General features: G+C 32.3%; 1 protein-coding gene across 1 annotated transcript in view; it reads right to left on the bottom strand.

Moving 5' to 3' along the window:
* The window catches only part of LOC105959003 (cinnamyl alcohol dehydrogenase 2-like), a 3146-nt gene extending 57 nt beyond the window's left edge, over nt 1-3089 (bottom strand). Inside the window, exons 1-5 of the mRNA XM_012983023.2 lie at nt 2810-3089; nt 2591-2704; nt 1462-1975; nt 880-1033; nt 1-414 (exon numbers count right to left, since the gene is read on the bottom strand). The exon at nt 1-414 is cut by the window's left edge and continues 57 nt beyond it. Coding sequence (XP_012838477.2) covers nt 212-414; nt 880-1033; nt 1462-1975; nt 2591-2704; nt 2810-2907 — 1083 coding nt within the window. The 5' untranslated portion in view covers nt 2908-3089 and the 3' untranslated portion in view covers nt 1-211. The remainder of the gene's footprint in view (nt 415-879; nt 1034-1461; nt 1976-2590; nt 2705-2809) is intronic.
* Between the last annotated feature and the right edge of the window lie 9706 nt (nt 3090-12795).

Below are 12795 nucleotides of genomic sequence, written 5' to 3'. Positions count from 1 at the left end.
TAGCTTTCAAGATATCACATAAAACAAAAACTATCAATTAATTGATGCAAATAAGAAAAAGAACAATAAAGATAATAATAATAATTTTTTTATAATTCAAGCATAAGTCTACAAAGACAACGAAATTGTTCAAAAACAAAAAGGTTTTATTCCGATTTTCTCACAATAGCCCAACTTTCGAGGTGTTGTTGAAGGTCGCATGACATTGGCTTTACTCGGGTTTTAGTGATTTCTCAATGTCGATAACGAAACGGTACTTGACATCGGATTTCAAAAGACGGTCCATTGCCGTGTTCAAGTAATCTATCGGAATCATTTCAACATCGGGCAATATATTATGCTTTGCCGCAAAATCAATCATCTCTTGCGTCTCTTTAAGCCCTCCAATTGCACTCCCCGATATCGACTTCCTCCCTATATTTTTTTTTGGATAAATTCATCAATGTTAAACAATAATCTCGAAATAATTATACCACAACAATTAACAATAATAATATAAAGAAAAAAGGGCAAATTACGGCCACCCCCAGAGGTATGACCAAATTAGAAAAAAAAACCCTCTTATTTGGGTAATTACAGCCACACCCTCTTTTAAATATTTACACATAAAATTTACCCAATTCGGTTATTTACTGAACCAAATCGAAATATTCAGTTCGGTAAACGGTATGAAATGTTGGTGGACCGAAATTTCGGTTCGGTTTTACCGATTTAGCATCCCTAAATTTACCTTTGGAATGGTTTTTTCGTAGGATAATACATTTTTGAGGGGCTGACTGTGATTACCCAAACATGAGGGGGGTTTTCGTAATTTGACCATAACTCAGGGGTGACCGTAATTTGCACAAGAAAAAATGTACTCAAGTGGGAAATACTAACCCGTAATAAGGGGGAAAACAGGAAGCTCGAGTGGCTTCTCTGGAGCACCGACCAAGATAAGCTTTCCGTTAGGCTTTAACAGACTTACTAACGGCACAATTGGATGAACCGCAGATACTGTATCGATGATACCGTCCAATGTACCCGCTGCAGCCTATTCTCACATAGAAACATGATCACGGTTAATTTTTTTTTTTTTCGTATATACTTAAAATCAAAGAATATTATTTGTTCCCACTACAATCTAAGGCGATTTTTTTTTGGTTAATTGCATTCAACACCCTTGTGTTTACTCTAATTGTTAAAAAAAATAACTCGTGTTATAAACATTAGTAAAACTCCCCCTATAATTCAATTTTATAAGAAAACTACATCCTAAATGATGCAATCTAAAGATCATCATGTTTGCTAAAAAAATGCAGCATAGGGGAACTTTTGCTAATATTTATAATACGGGGAGTTCTTAGCAATTAAATATAAAGATAAGGGTGTTGAATGCAATAAACTCATTTTAACCAACCCTTATTAGGAGAGCTGGCACCTATTTTAATGAAGAAAAAAAAACACAGTTATTTTTTTCACCTGCATCTGCTCTGGGTCACGGCTAACCAAAAACTCGTCGGCACCGAGTTTCTCAATCGCCTCCTTCTTCTTGCTCAACGAAGTGCTAATCACAGTCACCTTAGTCCCGAAAGCCTTAGCGAATTTGACCGCCACATGGCCGAGCCCACCAAGCCCGACAATGCCGACACTAAGGCCGGGCTTGTCGAGCCCGAAGTGCCTCAACGGGCTATAAGTCGTGATCCCGGCACATAGTAGCGGTGCGCCGATATCAAGGGGGAAATTTTCCGGCCAACGGATTATAAAGTGCTCTGCGGCCACCATTAGATTGGAGTAACCTCCGTACGTGATGGTGCCGTCGGTGTAGACCCCACTGTACGTCAATATTTGTTTCGGGCAATAGTTTTCGAGGTCGCTGTTACATTGGCCGCAATCGCCGCACGATCCGACTAAGCATCCGACCCCCACTTTGTCGCCGACTTTGACCTTTTTGACCTTGGCCCCGACCTCGGTTACTACGCCCACAATCTCGTGCCTGCATCAAAGGGATAATTTACACAAAATTGGCAATATGTAATTATGTATTACAAGAGATTTATTATCTATGGTTTCTTTTTTTTTTATTATTTTTTTTTTAAATTTACCTTATAAATTGGCCTACAACCGAACCCCAAAAGGAATAGGATCCTTGTATTATAAGTGTTGATTATTTATTTTAACAAATTTGTGCATCCATAATAAATCAAAGTTTACTACTGCATTCAGTACTCCATTGTTATATCGAATTGCTAAAAAACTCCCCATCTTATAAATATTACAAAACCCCTCTCATAATGTATTTTATTAGCATACATTCCCTTATACATTTATAATATGAGTTTTTAGGGGTTTTTTTAAATTAAAAATTGAATCATAGGGGTGTTTTTGCAAATGAAATAACAAGAGGGGCTTATTCATAATTAGAGAAAAAACCAGGGTGCCGAATACAATAAACTCTGATAAATCATGCTAATAAAAACAAAAAGGTTATATTTGTCACTAGATTTGTTATATTGCAGACCAATTCAATCCAAATTCATTAAATTATTAAAAAAAAAAAAAAAAAAAAAAAAGTTACACACAGACACACAGTGAAAGATGGAATAGTTACCCAGGTACAATAGGATACTGAGAGAATCCCCACTCGTTCTTAGCCATATGAAGATCTGAATGGCAAACCCCACAGTACAGAACTTTGAATTGCACATCATTTTCGCCGGTTGCTCTGCGCAATTTAATTTAATTAGTTAATTAAAAAAAAATGTGGATTAAAAAAAAATTAAAAAACTTGGAATTGTAAAATTAATGGAGGTTGAGTTCAGATCTAAACCTTCTAGAGAATTTGAATGGAGAAAAAACACCAGATGTATCTCTGGCGCCCCATCCGTACGCCACAACTGGGTGCTCTGTTTCTGGAGATTTCGCCATTGATTGAGGTTTTTTTAGAGAGAGAAAGAAATGCAGAGAGAAATTTAAATTGAATTTGTTCTTTGTTGTTTGGATCGAATGATTATGAAAACAAGGGAGAGGAAAAAGTGGGTATTTATTGCCAAGAGCTAAGCTTTTTATGACGATTTCCGTGACGTATGAATGTAAAAATCACGTCATGGCTTATGAGAAAGGGGTAATATGCTATAAGTCCCTCAAAGCAAACCTAATTTGGACTAAATAACAAGTCAAAATCCAATCTTTTAATTAAATCCTTAATTTGAAACAATATAGGATATACATCCCTAATTATTTTTTTATCCCTATATTGCCCTTATACCTTAAATATTTTGACCTACATATTACGTTTCTTTTCTTGTAGCAGATTTATTTCTTTTTCTTCTTCTCTTTTTCTTTTTCTCTTTCGTTTCTCTGCCCCTCCTCTGTCGATATCTCTCTCTCTCTCTCTCTCTCTCTCTCTCTCTCCGATCTCTATATAGCTATTCTCCTTTTTTTTTTTGTTGAGACACGAATATTGTGCCGGAGATGCAACAGGGGGTGGATGCGGATCTGCCGGAGGCGGCGGAGGAGATGACGGAGTGGGTACCGGAGTGGCGGTGAATCTATTATGGCGGTGGATCTGAAGGCGGCGACGATCTGGGTAGCGGAGTCGGCATCGTTTTTGGGAAGAGATGAGTCCAAGTATGTGAGTTGAATGAACATGGTAGTGGCCGGTTATGTGGGGATGGTTATCGGAGGCGGTGGCTATGGCGTTGGCGGCGATGGTGCCAGATCTAGGGTTTCATAATGAATAAAGGCGGCTATGTGGTGGCAGATCTAGGGTTCCGTAGTGAATAAAGGCGGATATGGTGGCTAGGGTTAGGTGGCTGCGAGTGGCGGCGCGCGGCTGCTAGGTAGGGTTTGTGACGGCGGAAGTTATTTTTGCTTTTAGGGTTTTGGAACAGTAAACCGTAGTAGACCATAGTACACCGTAGTACACCATAGTATAGCATAGTACACCATAGTACACCATAGTATTTCATAGTCTACTATAATATTCACAACAGATAAAATTTTAAAAAAATATATGTAAATTGAATAAAAATACGATTTTTTTTTTAATTTTAAATATTATGTACGAAAAAAAAGATTTTTTTATGTTTTTTATAATAGTGTAAAAATGATATAATTAATTTTTTATAATAATGAAAACAATACGACATGGAAAAAAAATGTGTTCTATGTAAAAAGGAATAATAAAAAATGATAGATGCAAAAATAAAAATATTAAATGCCGAATTAATAATGATAAATACAGTTTAAATATTATTTGATGTAGATTTAATTTTTTATTGTGAAGGGCATTTTTGGAATGAAATTTATAAAGGATGTGAAGCAAAAGTTTAGTTAGACTTATCATTTAGTTCTAATAAGTTTTGTCACTAGGGACTTATATCGTAAGACCCCATAATTATAAGCAATTTACAACTAGGGGTAATATGCTAAGAGCCCCTCAAATCAAACCTAATTTGAACTAAATGACAACCTTAAATTTAATCTTTTAATTAAATCCCTATTTTCAAATAATATATGAGCCACATCCTTTAATTTTTTTTAATCCCTAGTTTGCCCTTATACCCTAAATATAATATCTATATTCACGTTTCTCCAACTTATCAGATTTATTTTCTCTTATTTTCTTTTCTCTCTTCTCTCTCTCGTTCTCTCCATCTCGTTCTCTCCCTTTCGTTTTTTTCCCTCTCTCAATCTCTATCTCCCAACATCGATCTCGCTCCTCAATAATGGTTGGGCTGGTGACGGTGGCTATGATCGGTGGACTATGGTGGCGAAAAACAACAGATCTACAAATTCCGGCGATGGATCGAGAGGGTTTGGTGGAGGCGGCAATGGCAGGTGGAGGCAACGGCGGCCGGTGAAGGCACATCGGCGAGTTGAGGCGGCGCCCGTCGGTGGCCGCCGGTGAAGGCGGTGGCGGTGGGTGGGGGTCGGCGGCGGCGGGTGGAAGGTCTGGTGGCGGTTGTGCGGGCAGGGCTGTGATAAATATTATGGAAAATATTTTTTGACTAATTAATTGGATCTAATTTCCTTGTGTTTTGAAAGATTTTGCTTGATTTGGGTTGTTCAAATGTCAGATCTAGGTTTTCCCAAGTTGGTAGGTGATTATAGCCGCGACGGCTGCGAGCGTGGGTTGTTAGGGTTGGCGGCGGCTGCTAGGGTTTGCGACGGCTAGGAGTTTTTCGTGGCTAGGGTTTGGTAGTAAAACATAGTACAGTGTAGTATACTATACTACACCGTAGTATACCATAGTACACCACTACACTATAGTATACTACAGTACGTCGTAGTATACCATAGTCTACTACAGAAAAATTAAAAAATATGTAAATTGAAATTAAAAAAAAAAAAAAAATAGTATATATTTTTTTTTTTTTGTAATTCTGAATATTATGTAGAAAAAAAGAAGGAAAAAATAAAAAAAAAATTATAATAGTGTATAAAATGCTAAAATGAATAACGAGAAAAATGAAAACAAACGAATATTCTGAAGAAAAAAAATACTAGATGAAAATATGAAAATATTAAATGCACGATAAATAAAATGATAAATGCAATTTGGAATTTACTTAATGAATTTTTCGAATTTGTGAGTGGAGGGCATTTTTGGAATGAATTTTATAAAGGATGTGAAGCAAATGTTTAGTTAGACTTGTCATTTAGTTCAAATAAGTTTTGTCACGAGGGACCTATATCCTAAGACCCCTATGAGAAAATGATTTATTTATATTTTCTACCAAAATAAAATCACTCATTTTCCAGATAGTTCTTTTTTTTTTTCTTTTTCTTTTTTGGTAATTAATGAATACACTCTCGTGCTATAACTTATGTAAACCATACGTGACCACACTAGGTTAACGGAAAAAAATAGATGCTACACCTGGTTTTTTAGATTAGTAGATGGATTTGAAGCGTAGATCTGCGATTAAGCGCACACACATATGTGCGTGTATGCTTAATTAGTAGTTAGTTAAGTAAATTCACGGTTCAAATTCATTCAGTGTAAATAATCAGACGTAGTATCTAATTTCATCTAGAGTAATCATGTGCGACAAACTGCTTCTATAAAAAATTCAACCTTAACGAAAATTCAACCTTAAATCAATTAATAAAGGCGAACTTGCTTCAATCCTTGCGGGAACATTTTCTTCCGGATAGTACTAGTTGTTATAATTACTTGCACCAAAAGGCGAAATCCCTCGCCCCCAGGGCCCCCATCCCTTGGCCCGACAAGGATTGATGGAGGAATGTAAATCATGGTAACTCAACGGTCCGTTAAGGTAGCGGACCCGGACCTGGTGCCCACAAGGAACCAATCTCATTGGAGTTGAAATTCCCACACTGCGGCTGCCAGGATTCGATCCTAGGACCTTGCACCAACTTACCACCTCCGGAACCAGTTGAGCTACACCCATGCGGGCAGTTGTTATAATTACTGAGTCATGGGTAGGTGGAGAATTGGAACAAAATTTTCAAGAATTATAATCATAAAATCTCCAATTTAAAAAAAAAAAGTTTTTTCATTCCAAATTTTGATTTTAACTTTTACAAAATAAATAGGAAAAATAAAAAATTGCACTTATAATATTAGTACTATTATGCATTTTATAGTACATGTTAGAAATAAATATAATTTCTTATTCTCGTGTATTTAAATTTCCAGATTTTTTAATTGTATTTTTCAATTATTAATTTGCAAAAAAAAATGTTATAGAACGAGATTGAAATTTAGTTTTCATTTAAACAAATTGATTTTTTTTTTAAATTAATGTTTTAATTTAGACTAATGAATGTCAGCCGATCATTACAATGTATGGCTTCCACTTCTAAGGAGTAGCTGGTGGGGAATGCATTTATTTTATTACATTAATTTAATCAATTGAAATGTTGAATGGCAGTTGTAGCCATAAATGCTACTAGCTAACTTGGTGGAGGAGTTAATGCTAATTGAGCTCACAATCTAATAATCCGAAATATAATTATCTATTTCATTTCAAATTAACTATCGCCTTTGAAAAGTTTTCATTTTCTCAAATTATCTGTCACTTTAGAATTTTAACAATATCTTAATTACTATTTTCTCAATATTGCTCTTACTAGTATTCATTAATTGAGAGAGAATTAGTGGAAACGACAGTAATAACATGGACATTTTAGTCGTTCTATATACTTTTTCTCCAAAATCGACGCAAATTTATTAGTTTTCTTAATATGTGTGTAACAATCCAAAACGACATATATTTTGGCATGGAGAGAGCAGTAAAGAGAGATAATTTAGAAGAGAATATGTGTTGATGTCATTAAGAAAACATAGCCCCTAGTCGAATTTATTACTAAGGACTTGTATAAGAAAAATCTTCATAATTGTTTCTTATTTTAATTCGTCTTAATTAGACCGAGATTTACATTAATTGATCTACTCTCCTAATAAATCTATGAAATGGAAATCTCACATTTTGCTGTTCCAACGACTCTTTGCCACCTCGCCACCTACTATACCTTGATTTTCTCCGAATCTTTATTTCCATGGCGTCCTTCAGCATTTTATGCGAACGCTTTTTTTGACGCTTTTTTTTTATAGCAAGCTCTTCTCTTTTCTAGTGGCGATTTTTTTATAGTTTAACTTCTGATAATAAGTCTTTGGCCCCTTAAATACCTTTAATTCTCATTGTCCACTTTGTCTCGTCTTTAAGGTCCAACTTTGGGTGAAGTTCGGCCCAAGTTTACCGAACTAATTCATATATATATATATATATATATATATATATATATATATATATATATATATATATATATATATATATATATATATATATATATATATATATATATATATATATTGTGTATAAATTAAAGATCAAATATTATTTAAATTTGTTTATCGTGCCCTATAATATGTTGGACACGACATTAACTTATGATTGGACTGTTAACTAATGATATCAAAAGCAAAGGAGGATACAGTTGTCATTTATGTTGAAGATATTAACATAGTACTGGATTTGTCATATTTGATGCAATTAAATTCAACACTATTGCCAAATAAATCAGTTGTCATATATATATATTAAGGTACAATAAATCATTATTTTAAGAAAAATCTTTTTGGAAAAGCTAACGTTTAATTCGTCTATATCTTGGGACACTATCTCAAGAAAAGATTCCGAATGCGGTTTGACATAGTTTATTGATATGGATTAATTAAATTCCATAAACAAAAGATTTATTTTTCAATCATTTGTCTAAGTAATATAAAAGTAGTACATACATTTATAAGGTATTTGAGATGCTACACCTGGTGAAATACATCGAGTAATTATTAATCGTTGATGTGGTGAAATAACTTTCCACTAAGCACATATATACATAAGTGTATGTGTGATTGTGTGCAGATCAACGATTAATAATCACCCGATGTACTTCACCGAATGTAGTATCAAAGAAACCCTTCTATTGATATTTTTTTTTCTATGACCATTTTCCCATTGTTTTGTTAACAACCAAAACATATATAAAACATTAAGTCAAATATACCATTTTTCATGTCTTAGATTTACTAAAATATCCTTTAAGGAAGGAACAAATAAAAAAATAAAAACAATCAATCATCTCTACATGATATGATACTAGGGTTGGAAATCATTCCGGAAGTAAAAAGTTGGTTCCAATTTCCATTTCAAAGAAATCAGAATGTAAAGATCCATTCCGATTTCAAATTCGGCAGAATTTTGGAAACTTTTAAGAATTCTATTCATTTTGCTTACAAAAGAAAAAGATATGCAACTAAAATCTTGGGGTAATTGGCCATATCCCCTATTTTGTAACTTATATGGGACGTAGTCTAAACCGATAGACAAATATAGCTATAGCCTATAGATACTTTGACCAAGAAAATTAATTTAAACTGAACTAAATTATTAGGATAAAGACATAAACACCGTCAATTAATAAATGTATGTAAATAGTTATTTATGTAAAATAAGATAATAGCTCTCATATATCGTTATCTCTCCTCTCTCCTCCCTTTCACTTCTCTCTCTACTCTCCTCCCTCATGCCACTCTCTCCTTTGCCCCTCTCATCCCACATGTTTTTAACTCTATTATCTCTTTCTCTCCCTTCAAAATATATTTGCAACACAAAATAGAAAAACATGAATTGCAATTTTTAATGCTTTTTTCTTTTTTTTTTTTTTTTTTTTTTTTTTTGTAAAAACTTTAGTTCGTCGATTGCATTTGATAGAGTCATATGTAGCTTGTTGTTTTTAAAATTAAAGGATGCAAATTTTGTTTCCAGTTGGCTATTTGCATTGTCGGAGTCATTGGCGGCAATGAGGTTGCGGTCATGTATGCATCAATGCTTGTTTTTTGAGGGTTGAATTTTTTGAAACATGTAATTTGCTACGAATTGTTTTTGTTTTTTGTTAAAATTGGAATAAAAGAGGTTTGATGGAATTTGATTCGATAGAGAGATTCTCGATAATTTAATTTGATTTGATTAAAATTAAATTTAAATGAACTTATATAAAAATAGCACTGGTGACCTGACGTAATCATATAATATATAAATCTTTGGGGTTGATAGCAATTTGCCCATAAATCATAAAATCTAAAGGAAAATAGAATATTGAGATTTTATTGATCAATGTGAATGCGTGTTGGTAGGTAGGTTAGGTGGCTAAAGCATATAAGGTATAGTTGCTTAAAAATCGAACATGTGCAAATTGCAAGTATTTTATTTTTCTTACAATGATATTTAGTTTTTCAAAAATAAAAAAATTCCATTATCCAATAGGACAATTTTATTTTTCGAACAAATACTTATTACTCACTCTATCTTATAATATATGTGTCCTTTTGGACTAGTGATCATTATTCATATTTTCCGACGACCAAATTGATCTACCGAAACCACAATTATGAACAATAATAAATAAATATATATATATATATATATATATATATATATATATATATATATATATATATATATATATATATATATATATATATATATATATATATATATATATATATATATATATATATTAAATTATTGTCATTGAAAATATATTAAAATGCATAGAAGTCATAAAATAATACCTGTTCTTTTAATTCGTTTGAAATTATTATACTTTTATACCATGGCCGTGTTCGCATAATCTACCGGGATTATCTCCATCTCGGCAGTATGTTGTGCTTTGTCGGGAAAAAAAACATACACGCAAGTGTACGTATGTCAACAATTAGTACAATGGGCTCAACGAGTAGGATATCACCCGAACACGAAGCACATAATTTCTTGCACTAACTTCGTAACCCTTGTGATTGATTCTTATCGAACCAATATCATATTGATTGGTTTATTAATAACTACAAACAAAAATTAAAATGGACTAAATAATATCTACCACCAAATCAAATATTAGTGGTACCGTACCAAGTGCAGTGGCAACTGTTACTTGGGTATTATTTTCGGTAATCTCGAATTAGTATATATACCACGGTACTCGTGTTATAGATATAGCAACGAAATCATATGGTTCAATTGTATTAGCAACCTTCTCTGTAAAATTGCATCATTATGAAGTTGTGGACTAAAAAAATGAATTATAGGGGGGCTTTTACTAATCATCATAACACGGTGAGTTTTTTTAGCAATTCTATATAACCGGTATTCCAAATTTATTGTTAAGATTTTAGCTTTGAGTTACATAATAATTCGCTTTTTCCGGACATTTAAAGTTGAGTAATTTTTGATATTTAAGAACTTATGTTTTAAAATGCTTAATTCATTTTAAGGTTAAATTCCAAATCTCCTAAATTTGTTAGAGATGTGATATCACTCTCAAAATATCTTATTTCACCACCAAATTAAATATATTTTTCATCTTACCCCCCCCCCCCCCTTTTTTTTCTTTCTTTCACCTATATTTTTTACAAATTTATAAACCGTTCATCGCTAAACTAATTGTTATATTTATAAAAACAACCCTCCATTTTCACTGGTGAGTTTTTTTAGCAATTCTATATAACCGGTACTCCAAAATTTATTGGTAAGATTTTAGCTTTAAATTACATAATAATTCATTTTTTTTCCGAAATTTAAAGTCGAGAATTTTTCGATATTTAAGAACTTATGTTTTAAAATGCTTAATTTAGAATCCAAATCTCTTAAATTTGTTAGAGGTGTGATATGTCCATCCTCAAAATATCTTATTTCACCACCAAATTAAATATATTTCTCATTTTACCCATTTCTTTTTCTTTCACCTATATTTTCTATAAATTTATAAACCGTCCACGGCTAAACTAATTAAAATATTTATAAAAAAAAAACTCCACCATTTTCACTGAAATGTTTACCGCAAGATCTCACCCTCTCCACCTTAAATGAATAATACTTTCGTCAAAGAAAAACATTTTTCAAGGTCAAAAAGAGCAGAAATTCATGTTATTGGAGAAATAAATTAAAAGACCGTATGGAAGGTCCTGTACTTTCTTTAGAATTGGCCAGTTTGGCTCAATATAATTTCGTTTTCTAAAAAAAGAATTACATAATCTGTAGGTCATATGGAAGTTTAAATATCTTGTAATAAATATTTCACTGCAAAAAAAAAAAGAAATTAAAAAATAAAAAATAAAATAAAATAGAAATAACTTAGAATACACGAGGATTTAAGCGAATATAAGGAAGAGTAATAGATTATAAAGGAGAGGGGTATTTATGATATTTTATACATCTTTGGTGGTGGATTGTAATATTTTGAAGGTGGAAATATCATTACTCATTTGTAATTTTTTTTTTCACAATCCAGAATATCTTTTTCATATTTAGGTGATGTTTGCAATAGATTTTCAAAAATGATTCTGAACTCAAGCTCGTAATCACTTTTTTAGCTAAAACAACTTTTCTTTTTTCCTTCTATAAAAATAAGTTTTTTGAGCTAGAATCTCAAAAGCACTTATATTAATGTTAAGAACTCCTTTTTTCTTAAATAATCAACTTTAAGTTATAATTTATTAAGTACCCATGACCCTACTTTTCGTACTTAAGTTTATTTTTCGTTAAATTTGCAAACACCCCCAACTTTTGAAAATATGCATTTAAAATCAATTTATCTCACAATCTATAACTTCTGCTTTTAAATAAACTTTTGCAAACACCACTTAATTGACCGTTTAAAGTTAATTTTTTTAAAGGTTCTACAAACAATCCGACTTTTGAAAATAAGCATCAACTTCACCCGTAAATCGTAATCACTAACTTTTGAAAATATATAAACATGCATTCAAAATCATAAAATTATACCTTTTCTTTCAATTTTTGCTATTGTTATGATATTATTATCGCCATTATCAATAATGATTTCTTAGTAATAATTATAAAAAAAAAGTTATATAACTAGGATGTTTGCAATTTTTTTCCCGCCGGTCAACCGCGTTTCATAGCATACACAATTTTTTTTTCTGTTTTGAAGGGAAAAGCAAGCTCCGTCGTTATACCCCTCCGTCACACAAGTCGACCTACACTTTGCATCTTGACACACACCTTTGTAGATTCTGCTCTGTATCCCACCGATAAGTTTCTCTTCCTTTTCCTCCGATTCATTAGCTGACCCAATATCTGCGTTCATAGTTTACACACATTAAAATGTAACAACTTTTTTTTTTTTTTTATAGATTTCAAATTCATTTATATACTTAAAAAAAAAATATAAAACATATATACGAACGCGATTTATTTCCATTTCCAAATTTATAAGAATGCACTTGTTTATAATTATAGTTCTTCTTCTCGGGGTACAATAACC

Source organism: Erythranthe guttata, chromosome 11 (assembly GCF_056151865.1).
Source record: "Erythranthe guttata isolate IM_541 chromosome 11, IM_541, whole genome shotgun sequence".
NCBI lineage: Eukaryota > Viridiplantae > Streptophyta > Magnoliopsida > Lamiales > Phrymaceae > Erythranthe > Erythranthe guttata.
The sequence above is the reverse complement of the archived record's forward strand: the minus strand, read 5'-3'. Positions and strand labels throughout refer to the sequence as shown.